This window comes from Lathyrus oleraceus, chromosome 1 (assembly GCF_024323335.1).
Source record: "Lathyrus oleraceus cultivar Zhongwan6 chromosome 1, CAAS_Psat_ZW6_1.0, whole genome shotgun sequence".
NCBI lineage: Eukaryota > Viridiplantae > Streptophyta > Magnoliopsida > Fabales > Fabaceae > Lathyrus > Lathyrus oleraceus.
In genome coordinates this window covers 428,565,630-428,585,435 of record NC_066579.1, presented here as the reverse complement: position 1 = coordinate 428,585,435, position 19,806 = coordinate 428,565,630, and the positions used below count along the sequence as shown (strand labels likewise).

Sequence of the window (19,806 nt, the reverse complement as noted above, 5' to 3'; positions counted from 1 at the left end):
CGATCGCCTCTTTCCAGAGATCAGCTTCCTAATGCACTCGCCTATTCCGGGCACAAATTTTTCGACTAATAAAAGTTGAATGCTCAGTTAAAGAGCCTCATTATTTTTCATTTATCAGTTTGTTTGCAAAAAATGTCTGAATTCTTGATGAAACATATTGCATATGAACATAATGGTGGCTTTTGCAAATGATTTGCACAGGAAAACATTTAAAATTGCTTTGAATGTGCTTAATCCCGGACGGTGAATTCAAACCGAGTAATTCCCCGGGGCATACGTGTATTTTTCGGTTATAGGTCACAAGAACCGGATGCCAAGTCATGAATCCTCATCCCCAAGCGGTTGACAAAGTCTCTCCTCAGTAGAGCATATCCCCAGTAGAGGTGACAGTATCCAGACTGTATATCCCCAGTAGAGTTGACAGTAGCCAGACTGTATCTTCCCGGCAACAGCGGAGTAGTTACATACCTAACAGACAAGAGGGTGGTGTTCCCAGTGTTCATCTCTTCCCCCAGCAGATTATTTTTAACAGATTTGTTCTAATCCCCAGCTTGAGGAAGATTAGCAAGTTCATATCCCCAGCAAAGGTCGATTTCTACGACATTTCCCCAGGAAATGCTTTCCCCACAGAGTCTCCTCACAAAGCCTCGCCGAACAAAGTTCCCATAGTTGATACTCCCCCAGCAAGGTCAACTTTTCAGAGAGCCGATTTATTTTCGGTGGCTCCCCGGTCCCGGCAGACGGATCATTCCCCACAGAGCATTCAAGGATTGATACAGCGATTCGTTCCCTACCAGAGTTTGCTTCCCCAAGCAGATTTTCTTTTTCTTTTTGCACCATGCATAACATTTGCATTCGCATTTGCATGCATATTAAGCATACACATAAGCTGATAAACAGGCTCTTCAAAGCAGACTGAAGAATTGCTTTACAACCAGAGTCATGAGATCCAGCCAGAGGATCAAGTATGAGTGATCCAGCCTGAAGGTCATTTTTGAAGATCCAACCTGAGGGTCATTTCGAAGATTCAGCCTGAGAATCATTTTCCAGCGATCCATCCTGAGGGTCATTTCGAAGATTCAGCCTGAGAATCGTGTCCCAATGACCCAACCTGAGGGTCATTTCGAAGATTCATCCTGAGAATCGTGTCCCAGTGATCCAGCCTGAGGGTCATTTCGAAGATTTGACCTGAGAATCGTTTTCCCAAGAGTCAGCCTAAGGTTCAATTTGAAGACTCATCCATAGAGTCGCCTACAAGCGTTATTTCCCCAGCGAGCCAGCTAGGGGAGTAGATTGATAGCTCAACAGAAAATCAGCTTACAAGAGGATCTAGCCCGCGGATCGCGATTTAAAAACAAGGTCTAATTGAAGGGTCGTTACAACATGTTCTAGCCTGAAGAATATGTACGAAGCCCGAAAGTGGAATATTCTCGAAGCTGTATATCTAACATGAAGATTGGGTGTAGATTTCGAAAGAGGGTCAACCAGCGCATGCCTCAGATGCGAGATCCTGATGATGGGAATTTATCATCAAAATAATCCAGATCAAAGGCAGAAGATCGAAGTCATGTCTAGCCCGAAGACCGGAAATGGATTCAGCCAGAGAATCGAAACAAAGAGGATCTAGCCAGAAGATCGAAGTAGATCTAGCCAGAAGATCGAAGTCATGTCTAGCCCGAAGACCAAGAATAGATTCAGCCAGAGAATCGAAACAAAGAAGATCTAGCCAGAAGATCGAAGTAGATCTAGCCAGAAGATCTAGCCAGGTCTAGCCCGAAGATCGAAAATAGATTCAACTAGAGAATCACAAAAATAGATTCAGCCAGAGAATCGCAACAATTCAGATCTAGCCAGAAGATCGAGTCAGGTCTAACCCGAAGACCGAGAGTAGATTCAGCCAGAGAATCGATCCCTAGTGAAGTCGCCCGAAGACCGAGAATTCTATCCAGCCCGAGGATCAAAATCGTATCCAGCCCGAGGATCAAAGTTAATATCCAACCAGAGGACTAAGTTGAGTATAGATTCAGCCAGAGGATCGAAACTCCAGATTAAGTCAGAAGACTGATTCAGATTCAGCTAGAGGATCGGAAAAAAAAAATAAACAGCACGGTGTATTTCAGCCATTTTGTGGTGTTCTCAAAGCGCAAATTTTCGGTTTGTGTTTGGTATTCAATCACAGCTCACCCTGTTTGTCTGATAAGCTGTTCACCTTCATCCTGCTCGGGTGAACTGACGATTGAATAGGGGCAGCTGTAGCACCCCAAAATTTGCCCTCCTTATTCATGCATTCATTTTTTTGGTCATTTAGCATGTCACATTGCATTTCATCATGTCAATCAGGATCAAATCCAAGAAGCTTAAATGTCACCCAAAGCACTAATCTTAAAGGAGCAAAAAGCAGAGCCTGAGCTGTCATGCTCGCTAAGCGAGCAGAACGGTTCGCCCAGAGAAGAGACCTGTCATGCTCGCTAAGCGAGCAAATCCTTCGCTAGGCAAAGCGCGCGTATTTCAGAAAGTAACAGACAGTAAAACAGACTTGGACCTTTCTCAAAATCCCACAAAGCCACGAAATTAGGCTATTGTAGGTGTTTAATTGGCTGCATTATATGGTAAAACACTAGCTGGATTCTAATGTCTTGACTGATGTCATGACATGGTGTGTATGTGTGACTGCATTGTAGGTTAGAGTATCTAACTGTACTCTGATGTCTTGACTGATGTCATGACACACTTGAGTAGTTACTGCAGGATTAGCTAATACAGGATTTGTTGAATGTCAAATTGGATGTGGTGACATTCATCCCTGTCAGCAAATACTGAGGAATAGAACAGTTGGTGTTCTGTTAGAACTCAGTGTTTATTTCCAGTCTGGTTATCAAGGAAATACCAGACCTGGCATAAGGCCTACTGTCTGAATGTCAAACTGGATGTTATGACATTCATCATTGACAGCATATACTGAACAATAAACAGAGTGGAGTTCTGCTACACTTCAGTATGTTTCTGAGTCTGTTCTTCAAGAGGAAAACAGAACTGACTTAAGGCTAAATGTGTAAATGTCAAATTGGATGCCTTGACATTTATTATTGTAAGCTGCCACTGTAGAATGGAAAAGTTGGTCCTGTACAGTTCAGCAAATTATGTACAGTCTGTTTTCAGGAAAAACAGACTTAGCATATGGTCCTTGATGTCAAGCTGAATGTTGTGACATTCATTCCTGACAGCATATGCTATATTGTAGGTTGTTTAGTTTTTCTGTTTCAGCATTTTTCTCAGGCTAAAATCCAGGAAACCAACAACCAAGCTACAATTAAGGAACCTAACAAATAGCCTATTTGTTAGCACACTAATATCTGGAAATTAGTTAGAATCCTATGTGGCATTATTTGTGGAGGTCTTGGAATATATATAGGCTCAAAATAAGGAGATATATAATGAGAGATTTTAGGATTGAAGACCTTGTTTGTAGCAGAAAGTTTCTGCTGACTTTGTAACAGCAAAGAACAAGTTGTTGCGATTTTCTGAAGGCCCAAATCCAGTTGGGTGATTAGGTTATAAATAGCACTTTGTAACCTAGTATTTTGTAAGCCTCTTAGAATGAATTTTTAGGGGTGTGTGTAAGGTAAACCTCCCAATCTGTGGGAAGGTTACCATGTGTTTCTCAGTGTTCAAAGCTGAGAGTATTTGTAACTCAAAGCCTGTAGGCAAGAGTGATTATGGTCTTGAATGAAGCTGTGAAGCAAGTTCAAGTCGTTTACCATTACATTGTGATTGTAGTGATAGGAATGGAAACTGGAGGTTTCTATCTAGGAGTTCCTAGGTATAGATTGCATTGGGTAGGGATTAAGTGAAGAGTTGTAAACGGGTGAGTTTAGCTTTGAATTAATACTACTGATAGTGGATCTTCTTCCTGGCTTGGTAGCCCCCAGACGTAGGTGATGTTGCACCGAACTGGGTTAACAATTACTTGTGTTTTTACCTTCTGCACGTTATAACTCTGTCGATTATAAAATAAGGCCAAACTGTAATGCTGTAACAGCTTATGTTCAAATCAATGTTGAGACATCATGCTAATAACTATGCAGGCTCAACAGAAGTAAGTGCTATGTTTGATCTCTGTTGTGCCTTTGTACCAGATGGACAGAACTGGGTGTTCTTCCACTCTATGGTGATATAGTAGCAGATGTCGGGACATCTGTGAATGTGTGCATATCAGTACTAGATTTTAATTTGTATAACCGTCTTGCTATATTAGTAACAATGTTAGATCAGATGTCATTACTTGGAGTAGAACATCTAAACTCTGACTACACCAGAATTTCAATTGGTATCAGAGCAGGCATCCTGTTCTGCTTCTGGATGAGATCCATGGGTGATACTTTCTGGTATCTTGCAAGGAGTTATGTTAGTACTGATGCTGGAACCTGTGAAAGGTTCTGTAATTTCCCTGAATGGTCCCTTGAAGTAGGTGGATGGACTGTTCATGACAGGAATGGTGTGTACCTGTCTCTGGAGGGTGGCAATTGGCCTGTGTGTGGGACAGCTGTGCCAGTATTGAATCACATTCAAACTTGGTATGGTCTTGGAGGCTGATCTGGTGAAGTGTGTGTTCATAGGTTGAGTTGTATTATGATTTCCGCTGCATAATACCTGGCAAAACTCAAACTCTGATGTTGTTTCCCCTCATGTGGATGAAAGGCTGCTGTATTCAAGATCTCATCATAATCTACTGAAGATGTCAAAGATACTTGAGTCTCCTCAAGTCCACTCATCATGACGTTCTCACTTCAGGATGGTAAGAATCACTTAATCACTGATTCTTTTACTCACTTGAGTAGGGTGTATGAAGACCTTGAAGACCTTCAAGGAAGGTTTGTTCCAAGGAGGTGGAACTAATGTTCTATGCGATGTTAGAACATGTTATTCAACAAGTATGCAGCTACTGGTTGAAGAGCAGATGTTTTTAGGTATCAAACAAAGGGATACTTCTGTTTGGAACCTACTCCTGACCTGGAAGAGGAGACATCTGTGTGTGCTAAGTTGACAAGGGTAGGGTCAACTGTGTGTGTGCTCAAGAAGGTCACCTTTAGAAGTCTGATCTCTAGAAGTTGAGCTGGTTGAGATGTGACATTGTGCAATCTCCTGCTGTTTGGCATATTCCTGTTGATTGATCAGGGTTGGATAGCTGTTCCCTGAAGTACTATGTTGTGTTGGAAGACAAGTCCCCTGGATGTTAGTAGTCAATAATGGGATAACCTGATTGCTATACCATTTAAGAGGATTGGAACCATGAATCTTGTTATTCAAACACCACGTTTCAGAAGTGGCAGTTCTTTCGAGGAGTGAGAATATGAAGATTCAGAGGTTAGTTGAGGTAGTATGCTCTAGCAATGCATATTTACCATTGACTGGTGCTGTTTTGTATCACTAGTACTTATGGTCAGCTGGAGTCTGATTGGTGTGATTGGAGTATGTATAGGTATAACTCATAGAGTTAGTTGCCACTGGTAGGGATGGTGTATGTCAGGTTGAGACATTTATATACAATGCATGGTTATTGGTGTGGAGTTTCCATGATTGTTAAGTTGAGGGGGAGTTTTGGTTAACCTCCTCAAGTCTGGTCAGCCTAGGGTCTGGTTGGCTGTTGACCTGTGTCACATGGGTTCTGGTGGTTGTGTGACACATTTGCAAGGAAGAATTCATCTCTCTTATTCCTAAGGGTGAATTTAATCCGGGAAGACTTTCAAAATTGTCGAGGTGCTTGCAAGCAGAAGATGTTGACACAAGAAGAGTACTTTCAAAGTAGTCTTATGGTGGAAGTATCTGAAAGGATAATTGGGAAAGGATTTAAGACCAATGTCTACTTGTGCCAAGTACAAGTGTTTAATTGATTATCCTTGGAGCTCAAGATAACTAATGTTCTTAAAGATGTTGGAACATCACTTCTTCAAGACCCTGTGCAGAATCACAGGAAGGATAGTACATTGGCTTATGATCTATCTCTTTGGTGGCAGCAAAAGCATATGATCTCTGAAAAGGTTTCCTGGCAAGAAACATGTTCAGCCTTGGTATGTACAAGAAGAAGAAGACATCATAGTCTTGATGGTGGTTACTTGGATCAGCTTATTTCTGATCTAGGTAAGGAAGTGCATTAGCTTATGCACACTGTGGAGTCAAGAACAAGTGGCAGCATTCTTGACATCATGGAAACAGCCTTGCCTTAGGACGTGGAATCCTTGGTATAGCTGAAGGGTTAGTCTCTAACTGGTCCTTCTGAAGACTCATGCACCAGAGTGTCTGATGTCTTTGGAGAAGAAGCAGGGATTCATCAAGGTGTGAACTTGGATGACTTAACTGCAAACCTGCAGGATGGAGGTTGTTTACTCAAACTTGGTTCCACAATCAAGTCTATGAGAACATTGAACTCTTGTTCTGTGAAGGGAGGAAGTTCTTTCAAGTGGCAGAAGAAGGAGCTGAATTCAACAGCTGGATGTCAAAACACAATGGTGTGACATTTGGTTCAACATCAGATTCTTAGTTGGTGAAGTGGCACATCAACTTGAGATAGAAGGGTCTACAGGGTTGTAGATTGGACACTTCAAAAAGCTTGAAGTTCAAATCTCACTTGGAAGGTCAGAACATCTTTGGGAGAAGTCTGATAAACTTGGAGAGGTCAAAAAGTGGCATTTGACTTTTTCATATGAGGACTCATGAAGGAGGTAATCAACCAGTGGCATTTGGTCTATCTCAGAAGTGAGTTCGAAGGATCAAGAGAATCAACATATGGCAGCTGATTATTCTTGAGGAAAGTCTGAGACAAATTACTTTTGAGCAGAAAAGTAGTAAGTTGAAGACAAAAGGAGATGTCTCTCTATTCATCTCTTGGAGCTTGTGGTAGGAGTTCTAAGCTATCTATGGAAGATTATCTCTTGTAATGGGATGAGAATGTATGTGTCCCAATTTGTGTCTGGCTCTTTTGGACTAAGCTGGTGTGCCCTGTTATGTTGTGAGGATGTCCTAACTAATGTTAGAACATTTTGTGAAGTGGTTTTCTGTTCTGGTTAGAAGAGAGATTGACACAGAGTGTGGATGTGTTCAGCCAAGAGGGTTGAACAGAGGGTGTGCTCTTGAAGACATGAAGATGCGTCTTATGTTTTCCATTCATCAAGTGGTCTGGGTTCTCTTTGAATCAGGAAGTATGTGAAGGTCCAACCTTGGGATGTTGGATATGATCATGTGTGATCTCCCAGTTTCAAGAGGAGAGTAGGTTGTTCATGACAGGGGGAGTTCTATCCTTGCACTGCAAGTAATCATCAAGCTTGTGGTCTATGTGTTCTCAGATAACAAGGTTTGGAAACCTGTTAGCTAGTAGGATGATGTGGTATGTGTCAAGGCTGAGTGAACAGAAGAATGTCTGACCGGATGTCATGACATTGCCTTGGACAATATTTTTATTTCCTTCTGAAACTTACAGTCATAAGGAAATATGGAGGCAGATGCCAGTAGGACATTCTGGCTGGTACAGGTGTTGGAGTTACAGCAGCTGTTATTTAATGAATGCACGGATTTAGGGGGAGAAGAAGTACCCTTGTGCATTTTACATTTGTGTGTCTTACTAGTTGCATCCATAACTAGTAATTCTGATTGTTGCAAAGATTTAGGGGGAGGAGAAGTACCCTTGTGCAAGTGTGTATTACTAGTAGCCATAACTAGTAATTGTTTTTGCTCCTGCTGCTGATTAAACTACTATTATGTGGTTTAAACTGCTGATAGTTTGCCTTGTTAACAAAAAGGACAGAGTATTCACAAGATGTCATATGTGATGTCTTAACATAAGATATCTTATGTGCCTGCTGGAGTTCAAGAAAGTGTTCATGCAGGAGTGGATCAAGATGTCAGACTCAAAGTCTTGGAATCTGATATGGCTGTACCTACTGTAAAGCAAAAGTGGGTGATTACTTGATCAAAGTTGTGAAGCAAGATCAAGTGGGTACTAACTTGGTTGAAACTGTGAAGTAAAACCAAGTCTGTAAGTCAGTCATTTTTTTCTGTTTATGTTGTTGACTTTGGCAACATTTTTGACAAAAAGGGGGAGTAACAGGTGATACCCCAGACAACAGATTGGTCTGTGAAAACAGACGTTCTTGACAGATTCGAAGATTCCCCCCCCCTGTAGCAGCTGATGTGTGCTGCTTTGTGAAGTTTTTATTTAACTTCCATGTATGTGAGTGTGCTGCCACTCTGAGTGTATTAGCTAGGTTTATTTCCTGCTAGATGTGTGATTCCGCTGCTATGAACTCTGTTATCGGGATCAAAGTGTTTTAGCCAAAAATTTGCCAAAGGGGGAGTTTGTAGGTGTTTAATTGGCTGCATTATATGGTAAAACACTAGCTGGATTCTAATGTCTTGACTGATGTCATGACATGGTGTGTATGTGTGACTGCATTGTAGGTTAGAGTATCTAACTGTACTCTGATGTCTTGACTGATGTCATGACACACTTGAGTAGTTACTGCAGGATTAGCTAATACAGGATTTGTTGAATGTCAAATTGGATGTGGTGACATTCATCCCTGTCAGCAAATACTAAGGAATAGAACAGTTGGTGTTCTGTTAGAACTCAGTGTTTATTTCCAGTCTGGTTATCAAGGAAATACCAGACCTGGCATAAGGCCTACTGTCTGAATGTCAAACTGGATGTTATGACATTCATCATTGACAGCATATACTGAACAATAAACAGAGTGGAGTTCTGCTACACTTCAGTATGTTTCTGAGTCTGTTCTTTAAGAGGAAAACAGAACTGACTTAAGGCTAAATGTGTAAATGTCAAATTGGATGCCTTGACATTTATTATTGTAAGCTGCTACTGTAGAATGGACAGGTTGGTCCTGTACAGTTCAGCAAATTATGTACAGTCTGTTTTCAGGAAAAACAGACTTAGCATATGGTCCTTGATGTCAAGCTGAATGTTGTGACATTCATTCCTGACAGCATATGCTATATTGTAGGTTGTTTAGTTTTTTTGTTTCAGCATTTTTCTCAGGCTAAAATCCAGGAAACCAACAACCAAGCTACAATTAAGGAACCTAACAAATAGCCTATTTGTTAGCACACTAATATCTGGAAATTAGTTAGAATCCTATGTGGCATTATTTGTGGAGGTTTTGGAATATATATAGGCTCAAAATAAGGAGATATATATGGAGAGATTTTAGGATTGAAGACCTTGTTTGTAGCAGAAAGTTTCTGCTGACTTTATAACAGCAAAGAACAAGTTGTTGCGATTTTCTGAAGGCCCAAATCTAGTTGGGTGATTAGGTTATAAATAGCACTTTGTAACCTAGTATTTTGTAAGCCTCTTAGAATGAATTTTTAGGGGTGTGTGTAAGGTAAACCTCCCAATCTGTGGGAAGGTTACCATGTGTTTCTCAGTGTTCAAAGCTGAGAGTATTTGTAACTCAAAGCCTGTAGGCAAGAGTGATTATGGTCTTGAATGAAGCTGTGAAGCAAGTTCAAGTCGTTTACCATTACATTGTGATTGTAGTGATAGGAATGGAAACTGGAGGTTTCTATCTAGGAGTTCCTAGGTATAGATTGCATTGGGTAGGGATTAAGTGAAGAGTTGTAAACGGGTGAGTTTAGCTTTGAATTAATACTACTGATAGTGGATCTTCTTCCTGGCTTGGTAGCCCCCAGACGTAGGTGATGTTGCACCGAACTGGGTTAACAATTACTTGTGTTTTTACCTTCTGCACGTTATAACTCTGTCGATTATAAAATAAGGCCAAACTGTAATGCTGTAACAGCTTATGTTCAAATCAATGTTGAGACATCATGCTAATAACTATGCAGGCTCAACAGAAGTAAGTGCTATGTTTGATCTCTGTTGTGCCTTTGTACCAGATGGACAGAACTGGGTGTTCTTCCACTCTATGGTGATATAGTAGCAGATGTCGGGACATCTGTGAATGTGTGCATATCAGTACTAGATTTTAATTTGTATAACCGTCTTGCTATATTAGTAACAATGTTAGATCAGATGTCATTACTTGGAGTAGAACATCTAAACTCTGACTACACCAGAATTTCAGCTATAAATACTAAAGTGGTCAGTGAAACAAAACCTTGGACATAAGGAGAGAGACACAGAGACAGAGAAAGGAGAACCAGAGAGAAGGGAAACCTACGAGCTAATCTGCAGCAACCTCCAGGCAGCTCTGAAAAGTTCATTCCGACTCACACACTTCTAGCACATGCAAACCCTAACATTGCTTTGCAAACACATCCGTGCCATTCGATTTCAATCGGTCTCTCCGATCAGGTTTGCCCTTATCCCCATTACTCTTATGCTTTAAAATTTGAATGCTCTAAATGTATGAGGTATCATTAGGTTTTGCCCACGGGTTTAGATATGCATGAATGTATATAACAATGCCTTGAATGTTTAACCCTTTCGTTTTCTGAGATGGATACCACAGGGTTTGGGATTATGGAGATCAAACTGTTATCAATGAAGAATCCAGAACCCGCAGGCCTTTGCTAGCCGCTTCGCTAGGCGAGCCTGCAGCGAGGCTTCGCTAAGCCTTCGCTAAGCGACGCAGTAGCGATCGCGACAGTAGCTGTTTTGCCTTTTGCTCTTTAAACTGTTTTGCAATTGTTGTGACATGTTGTCTCATGTATCCGTGCACTGTTTACTTGACGCTTTGTTGTCATGTTTCTTTTTGTCTGGTGCACTCTTGATTACCCTATCCTGTTACTCTAACCCGTTTGTTGAGTTTTTGTGAGGGCTCACATACTCTTGCAGGGATGTCTTGCGGGGTAATCCACTTTATTTGTGGGATACCACCGGGAGGTTTATTCCGATTACCTGTACTCACTGCTTTCTTTGATGGTATCAGCTTGGAAGGATCTATGAGTTCCTTGTTTACTTTATTTGTTGTTACTTCGGATCTTTATCCGTATGATAGATCTCTCGATCCCTTTATTTTTCCCGTATTTTACCACTTTCCTAGCTGGAAGACCTCAATAGGAGGCAACGTTTTCTTTTGTTTGTTTACCTTTTGCATCCCTAAACACCAACAACTCATTGATTTTTCTTCTCCTAAGAACACGTTAACTCCTTCAACAACAGGAGAGTAAGTCTCCAAAGGTCGAGCATCTAGTAGATTGCGCAGTAACGTCGTTCACTCCAAAACACAACCCTTAACCCGTAGTTAGCCGAACTACGGCTTGCTCTGATTCTCATTCCAGATGAGATACGTAGGCATAAGACGCGGTGTCTTAGCGAGCACACATCCCCCTTAACCCCTAGGTAGCCGAGCTACGAAGACTCTGATTCTCATATCCAGATGAGATACGTATGCAGTGGATGCGACGTCTGTGCGAGTCATTTTCTTTTGACCCTTCTTTTAGTAAGTAGTACATTAGATAAACATACACGCTTTTCTCATCCCTTCAGTCATGTTTGCACAAATAATTTTTCACAAAAAACAACAACCTTTGCAACAAATATGAAAAGGGCTCCCTAGGAGTACCTAGGATGTTTTGGGTGCCTAACACCTTCCCATTGCATAACCAATCCCCTTACCCAGATCTCTGACATTTTTATTAGTTTTTGATTCGATAAAACTTTTAGGTTTTTGTTCGCTTTCTAACCATTCCTTTGGATAAATAGAAGTGCAGTGGCGACTCGACTTGTATGATTTACCTTGGATTTAGTCGATATCTCCAATGGTAACGAATACCCCGCTACAGATTGGTACATGTTATTTCATTTAATGCACTTTAATTTTGCCATTTCCATTTCTCTTATCCATCTCCTTCATCTTCTTCTTCTTCTTTCTTCTTGATCAATGAGTTGAAGGTTGATAAGTTAGCATTGGTTAGGGAGATTTAATCTTCCTTGATTCAAATCTAATTCATCTTGATCGATGTATCAAGTGAATGGCTTTGTACTAAGGATAGGTTGTCTTCTAAATCATGCAAAAGGCTTAAACCAATACAAGATCAATTCTCATTTTCTTTTTGGCATGGCAAGTTGTTGGAACTTGGTTCACTAATCAAGACTTCTAACTTGTGTTGTTGCCTACATTATTATTGACCGACCTCAGATAGTTGTGACTTCTACATAAGTCCAATTACGATTGCTTAACATAGCGCTAAATTTGCCTTATGGCACACTAACTACTAACACTAACTATTGACAATTAACATTTACTTTATGCAATTTACTTTTATGCAATTTACTATTCTTGCACATATTATCCATTTGTTTTTCTCTTTGCTCACTTGAGCACATGTTTATGCTAATGTCATTTGCCTTTTGCTCACTTGAGCACATAATTGTGTATATATTATTGTGCTTGTGTTTTGTTTTGATTGTTGTGGACCAAATGCAAAGAAATGGACTTAGTTTCTAGGACTTTCCCTATGCAAAGAATGGAGAATTGGACTTAGATCCTAGGACCTTTCCTTATGCAAAATTGGAGTAAATGGACCTTAATGATGAATATGGATTAGAAGGACCAAATCTCTAAACTCACTCTTGTCCATTCTTGATTTATTTCATGGAACTTTTGATGTGTGTGCTTTTTGTGCTAGGAGTTCCCATTTGAGCTTAATTGGAGGACCATTGCCATGTTCATCCAAAGTGGGAGATACAAGATACATTGAGGAGCTTGCTAAGAGACTTGTTTGTTGATTGCTTGAGTTTATGCTTATGTGTTTGCTTATTCCAAAGGATGGGAGCTACTTGGATCATCAATATGATCTCAAGAAAGGAACTCCATGTGTGGTTTTGCTTCTTGTCCCTCATCTCTTGTATGCTTAGGACTTTAGCCATTCTTCTTCTTCTCTCCACTATAACCCAAGCCAAAACTTTTGTGCAAACATTTAACACTTGTTTTCAACATTAGAAACCTAAGCCTTATGCTTTTGATTTTCAAACTCTCTTTTCATAACACTTATTTTGAATTGAATCTTTAAGTCAACTTTGACCATTTTTGTAAATACTTTTCATTGGTAAGTACCACTCATTCAAATATCTTTTTGTGGTTTCAATGGCCACCTTCTTAATCAAATTTTCCATAACCTTTAGCTATTAGGTTTGAGTTATCCTTGTGGTAGATGTAACACTCACCTATATCCTTAGTGATGGACAATGAGTCTTCCATGATTATTATAGGGTTAACCCCTCACTAGCATGTTGAAGTTATCCTCACATGGTGGATTTGTGGTTGGTTGAGTTTTCTCCCTTTGATAACAAAAGACCTTAAGGCTTTTGGACAAATCAATTCACCAACTCATTTTGAAATTTTTATCCCGAACTACGAGGTTTTGATCCTAATCTTTTTATAAGATGGTACGTAGGCAATGGGTTTATCCATCCAAACACAAAATGTAAATAACTTGTACATTCTCTTCTCATCTCTTCAATCATGTTTGCACAAACAGATTTTTCACAAGACAACAACCTTCATAACAAGTATGAAAAGGGCTCCCTAGGAGTACCTAGGATGTTTTGGGTGCCTAACACCTTCCCATTACATAACCAACCCCCTTACCCAGATCTCTGTTTCTTTTACTAGTTTTTGTTAAAACTATTAGGTTTTTGTTCGCTTTCTAACCATTCCTTTGGATAAATAGAAGTGCGGTGGCAACTCGACTTGTATGATTTACCTTAGATTTAGTCAATATCTCTAATGGTAACGAATACCCCGCTACACAAGCGATGAAGAAGAACATGTTGAACATTTGTTGAAGTTATTCCAGCGTTTGAGGAAATATAAACTCCGCTTGAATCCCAATAAGTGTACTTTTGGTGTTCGTTCTGGTAAGTTGTTGGGCTTTATTGTCAGTGAGAAGGGTATCAAAGTTGATCCTGCCAAGGTCAAAGAAATTCAAGAAATGACTGCCCCCAACACTGAGAAGCAACTTAGAGGTTTTCTCGGCTGTTTGAACTATATCTCAAGATTTATGTTGCATATGACTGCCACATGTGCACCTATTTTCAAGCTTCTTTGAAAAGACCAGTCTTGTGATTGGACAAAAGAGTACAATAAAGCTTTTGATAGTATCAAAGAGTATCTTCTTGAGCCTCTGATTCTATCTCCTCCTGTTGAAGGAAGACCATTGATCATGTATTTGACTGCGCTTGATGAGAGTATGGGTTGTGTTCTTGGTCAACAATATGAGTATGGAAAGAAAGAGTATGCAATTTACCACCTCAGTAAGAAGTTCACTGACTGCGAGACTCAGTATTCTATGAAGGTAGAGAAAAACAAGAAAGGGGGGTATGAATTGTTTTCACAGATAATAAAAACTTTTTGCAATTAAAACCCACACGAAAGATAAGGCTATCAACACAGAAGTTTATCCTGGCTCGCTTGAAACTCAAAGCTACTCCAGTCCACCCGACCAAGGTGATTTCACCTTCAACAAGGACTTAATCCAATAATCTTTAAAGATTACAAAAAAAGCGTCTAAGAAGATAGAGATCTCTTAGCCCTATCAAGTTTACAGACTTCACAAGTCACTTGAGGAAATATTCAACAACTATTTGAAAATACAGTGATGTGTTTAGTGCTTCTAGGTAAGCAGTAGTTACAGAATATAAGAACTGGAATATTTTACACTTAGAGCAACAACTCATGTGAATAGAATTTAACAAGAATAAGAGAGATTATGAATTTTGTTTGCAGTATTCTCGTGTATGCTTTGTTGCTTGTAAGAAGATGATCCTGCCTTTATATAGTGATTTGATCAAGAGACCGTTAGCTGAGGCATTCATGAAAATCTTTGGCAATGATGGACTTTTAATGCCATTAATCTTGTTATCCTTTCCATAGAAATTTTTGAGCGCGTTTAATCTCTTCCAAAAATAGATTCATACCAAAAGTAGAAAAACTTCGCAGCTAAGTCTTGGTGGTTGTCCTTGAATCACAGTACGTGGAGGCAAATGTTCTTGTTCAGCGTGTATATCTTTAGATAGTTGCTGAGAGCATATATATACTTCATAGGTTCTTGATGTCTTTATGATAGTGCCTTCTTCAGAGTGAAAATCATCAGATCCGTTGAGTGGTACTGTTCAGATTCAGAGTGTCTGAGTCTTCTTTCCGTTAGACTTTGTGAGCTTTCTTTTCTTCAGAGTCAAAGCTTCTGTCTTTATTTATTCTAAGTTGTTGTTCTAGACTTCTGTGATTGTCAGATATTTGTTTATCTGATCCTTTTTCCTTTATAGTCCTGCACACTTAGATAAATTTGTTAGAGTACCAATTTGTTTCATCCTTTGTTATCATCACAACCTTAGAGATGAACTGTAGACAAAATCTTGTTCTTACAATCTCCCCCTTTTTGATGATGACAAAAACATCATACTGATGATGAAACAATCATACTCCAAAAAGGATTTTAAAGGAGTTATCTCAGAGTCAGATGTGTGACGACTCCCCCTGAGATAGATCACAATAAATTATAGATGTTCTTACCAGATGTCCTTGCATAGTAACCTGTTTTTACCTTAGATACTTCCTTAATAGCTTAGGATTTCATAAGAGTTTTAAATGTGCGCAGTGCATCAAGAGGCTTAGATATTATTTCATCAGAGCTGTTTTTATTCTCCCCCTTTTTGTCAGACTCAAAAAGACTTGGTAAAGAGAGTAGGCAAAATCTAATTCATATATGAAAGAGAAGTACATATAAGTTTATAAGCTATGAAGAACAAAGAGAAAAACACTTAGAGAATACATATAAGATAAGAAAGTAGAGAAAGTAACAAATGAATCCTAAGTGCCTAAGGGTTCGGAGGAGGCGGAATCCTCTAAAGCAACTGAGTCAGCAGATTCTGAATGTTGAAGTTGATAGAGTCCTGTTGATCCAATCTTGCTCTCACAATCTGCTTCTCTTTCTATAGCTCTTCCAGAGTCTTCAACACTAGAGGAGCGAAATCAGAGTGAGATTTCTCCCCCTGAGTCAGAGCATCACCCCCGAACTTAGCAGCATCTTCTGCAGCTATGCATGCTGCTTCTTCAGTATCATCCTTTGCTTGGCTTCAACTTCTGCAACAGCCTTAGTGATGTCCTTTTCTGTAGCTTCTCTTGCTCTTTGTTTTCCTCTAGACGAGCCTTCTCTTCAGCTTCTCTACGAGCTCTCTCTTCGGCCTCTCTGGCCAGATGGATCTACAACCTCTCTCCAACTTCTCTGTTGAAGTCATTTCGGACTTGTTCAGAGAGGTCTTTCAGCTTAAAAGCCTCAAATGTCATCCATCTGATCACTCTATTCAAGTGAATCCTCGTGGCAGAGGGATCATCACTCATTCTAGAGTTTTTAGATAGTGATATGATCTTCTCCATTGAAGACTCAACAAATAAGGTTACTGCTTCTTCCAGGGTGGGAAAGGTGGTTTTTGGTTCAAAGGTGGGAGATGTAGGTGCTGGTGGTGTGGGGATGGTTTCAGTGGGAGGTTCAGATTGATGGGTAATGGGGTTTTCAGAGGGGAATTTCGTGTGATGTTCAGAGGGCAATATTGGTGGTTGGTCAGATGGTGAAGGAATGTTGGTTTCTGGCTCTGAAGGTGGATTTTGGGTTGAGAGGGAGAGAGTCTGGAGTTGAGCAAGAGCGGGGGATTGAGGATCAGGTTGGTCAGAGTCAGAAGATATGGTGTAGTAAGGAGAGGATGAGGGAGTGGAAGAGGGTAGTGATATTGGTTCATTGAATAATTGGGCTTCAGATATAGGTAGAGTTGTGGTGGAGAGATTGAATTTTTGAAGGAGAGGTGATGGTGGGTTAGATATGGGAGTTTTAGAGGGCTTTATGGTGGAGGGTGTAGGTTCAGAGTGTATGTAAATAGGTGAGGGTTGAGGTAGGGAAGAAGATAGTTGCCTTAAATGTAATGATGGAGAGTCAGAAGGTAGAGACTTACTTGGAGAGGAGGAGGATACCAGAGGCACATGCGGTCTAGATACAGAAGTTTCTCCCAGCTTCTGAACTTTCTTCTTCGATTTTCTTTCATATGGCTCTCGCATCCTCTTCATGAAATTTGACGGATGTTCAGGTAACCAATCCACTGAGAAGTCAGAGATGTCTACCTCTTGATTTGCTAGGTCTATGATAACATGAAACTATATCACATTTTAGGACTTAATTTAATTATATTATATTATTATTTGCTTCAACTTATTTCATTTTACTCGATATTACTCGGTATTTCCTTTCTATTTATCTCAGGTAGTTTATTTGAAGCACAAGTAAAAAAGGGAAGAAAAGGAGGTGAAAAAGGAATGGAAAGAAGCAAATATCAAAAAGCCAAAGCCCAGCCCAAAAGCATAAGCGTTGTGCCTGTGACGAGCGTCACGCTTTGCCCACTTGTGTTACGAGCGTAACACATGGTGTGACGGACGTCACACCATTCTCCTATATTTTTGGCACAAGGGACGCAACAGACCACGTTGAAGCTACTTTCACGCTTGACCCTTTTGCAACGTAATGGCTACGTACACGGAAAACCCTTGGAAGCAGTTACGAAAAGTAGCAGTATAAATAGTAGCTTTTTGGGAAAGCTCTCGGGTCGAGACTTCTTCGCCGTTTTCTATTTTTCGCAATTTTTCTTCCAGCAGTACAAGCACATTCTTTACAGCATTACTTTTACAATTTTTATATTGTTTCCTTTGCAATTCTATTTTCCTTTCTAGCACTTAATTAATTTTTCGACAATAGTTTCTACACCGGAAACTATTGTGTACCTTTCACCGGATCTAACCTTACGTTAGAATCTAGTTTTTTATTCCTTCGCTTTTATTTTTCTGTCTGATTGAAGAATTCAAGAACAAATCCAACCGGTCTGTGGTGGAGTGTTCAAGACTGCTATTTAAGTACTCAGGTTCTTTAATTATTGTTTGAATTTATATATGCCCTGCTTTATAGTTGATTTATATTATTTTCCTGAAATGAATTTGTTTATGCATGATAATTATTTAGATCTGTTTAGCATGTCTGGCTAATTTATTTAGGTATCGGTATGTAGAGTAAGCAGAATGAAGGAATCAAAACCAAGTTGGTTTAATTACATTTAAAAATAAAATCACTCTTTTTACGGTCTCAATTTACAGGTTTAATAACAAGGTTTTTGTACGAAAGTAAAAGACATAAAGAAGTTAAAATCAATAGAACGAGAGTTTGAGTTTTTAACTGGACAGTGTAAATTAGACATTAATTCTAGATCAGGGCGAAAGCAATTTTTAGAGTTAATTAAATTCTAATCTTTTTCAAAAAGTATTTTTAAATGTTGAATGTGAGGACGAGAGTTAAGCATTTGAATTTAATTATATAATCTAAGTCAATAGAGCGAGAGTTTGAGACAAGGGTGTTTAAACGATTAGTACTTTTCTTAAAAAGAGTTTCTACGGATCCTATTGTTTTCAAAGAGTGGTTTTTGACTTAACTAATAAGTGACAGCTACATTAATATAAAATCATAGTTTATTCAACAGAGCGAGAGTTTGAGATAAGACTTTTAAACAATAGTGTCAACTGAAAGGATTTATTTTAAAACCAAGAAACCAACAAAGAATTGATTCCCTAATTACGACGAACTGCATACCGATATCCGCTTAATTGATATTTAATCTAGATCTTATTTTTAGTTTTAGCTTTTCCCCCAAACAATTAAAGTATTACCTGTCTTAGCTTTACGAAGTAACCTTAGAAAACGGTATATCGGTTCATAAGTCCCTGTGGGATCGATATCTTTTAAAACTACGCGATAGAACTGTGCACTTGCAGTTTGTACCCCAAATTCGACTCATAAAGTCGCGATCAAGTTTTTGGCGCCGTTGCCGGGGACTTTTATTAAGTCGATATCGTAACTCTTCTGCTACGTTGTAGAGACTAAGGCTTTTCTTTTTCTTTTCTTTCTATCGTTGATTTGTATGCCACATACTCGCTCACAAGGCGAACCGTACTACTTACGAATCAACGACATCGAACTATATCTCCGAGTCTTACGACGAATTCGAGAATATCGTGCTGCAAACAATCTCCCTCCTGTTGAACTTCCTGATTTCAAAAATATTTTCCCTTCTATACCCGAGATGGCAGAACCAGCTCGTGCTCTTCGAGATTACGCCGCTCCATCGCAAGATGAGCCGCATTCGAGTATTGCTCCACCCGCAATCGAAGCAAACAACTTTGAACTTAAACCTTCACTGTTGCAGGCAGTGCAACAGAACCAATTCTCTGGAAATCCTACCGAGGATCCAAACCTTCATTTATCCGTATTTGTCCAATACGCTAATACTGTTAAAGCTAACGGTGTCACTTCAGAGGCAATTCGACTTCGTCTTTTTCCTTTCTCGTTAAGAGATAGCGCTAGAAGATGGCTTCAATCTCTTCCTTCCAACTCAGTCACCACATGGAACGAGTTGAAGAAAGTCTTTCTTGCCCGATATTTTCCGCCCAGCAAAACAGCTATGTTAAGAGCCCAGATAAATGGATTTAAACAGAAAGATAACGAGTCTCTCTTCGAAGCATGGGAAAGATACAAAGACATGATGAGACTTTGTCCACACCATGGTTTAGAGGACTGGTTAGTAATTCATACATTCTATAATGGTCTCTTGTACAACACGAGGTTAACAATAGACGCCGCCGCAGGTGGTGCACTAATGAACAAACCTTATGCTGATGCTTACCAACTTATCGAAAGCATGGCCCAAAACCACTATCAGTGGGGAACCGAACGAACAGCGGTGGAAAAACCTCAAACGAAAACTGGCATGTACGAGATAAGTAATCTTGACCATGTTAATGC

At 39.7% G+C, this 19,806-nt stretch overlaps 1 protein-coding gene and 1 non-coding gene across 2 annotated transcripts; both read right to left on the bottom strand.

Annotated features, from left to right (window-relative positions):
• Nucleotides 1–16,178: 16,178 nt before the first annotated feature.
• Nucleotides 16,179–17,024, bottom strand: LOC127114227 (uncharacterized). Its single transcript, XM_051046550.1, has one exon. It carries the CDS (start codon nt 17,022–17,024, stop codon nt 16,179–16,181), a length of 846 nt encoding a protein of 281 aa, XP_050902507.1.
• A 2,441-nt stretch (nt 17,025–19,465) lies between these two features.
• Nucleotides 19,466–19,572, bottom strand: LOC127115959 (small nucleolar RNA R71). Its single transcript, XR_007800956.1, has one exon. It is a non-coding gene; the product is annotated as a small nucleolar RNA R71 (small nucleolar RNA).
• Between the last annotated feature and the right edge of the window lie 234 nt (nt 19,573–19,806).

What these genes read in the sequence shown, in the direction of transcription:
- LOC127114227 (XM_051046550.1), bottom strand. Translation starts at nt 17,024, where the DNA reads ATGCGAGAGCCATATGAAAGAAAATCGAAGAAGAAAGTTCAGAAGCTG.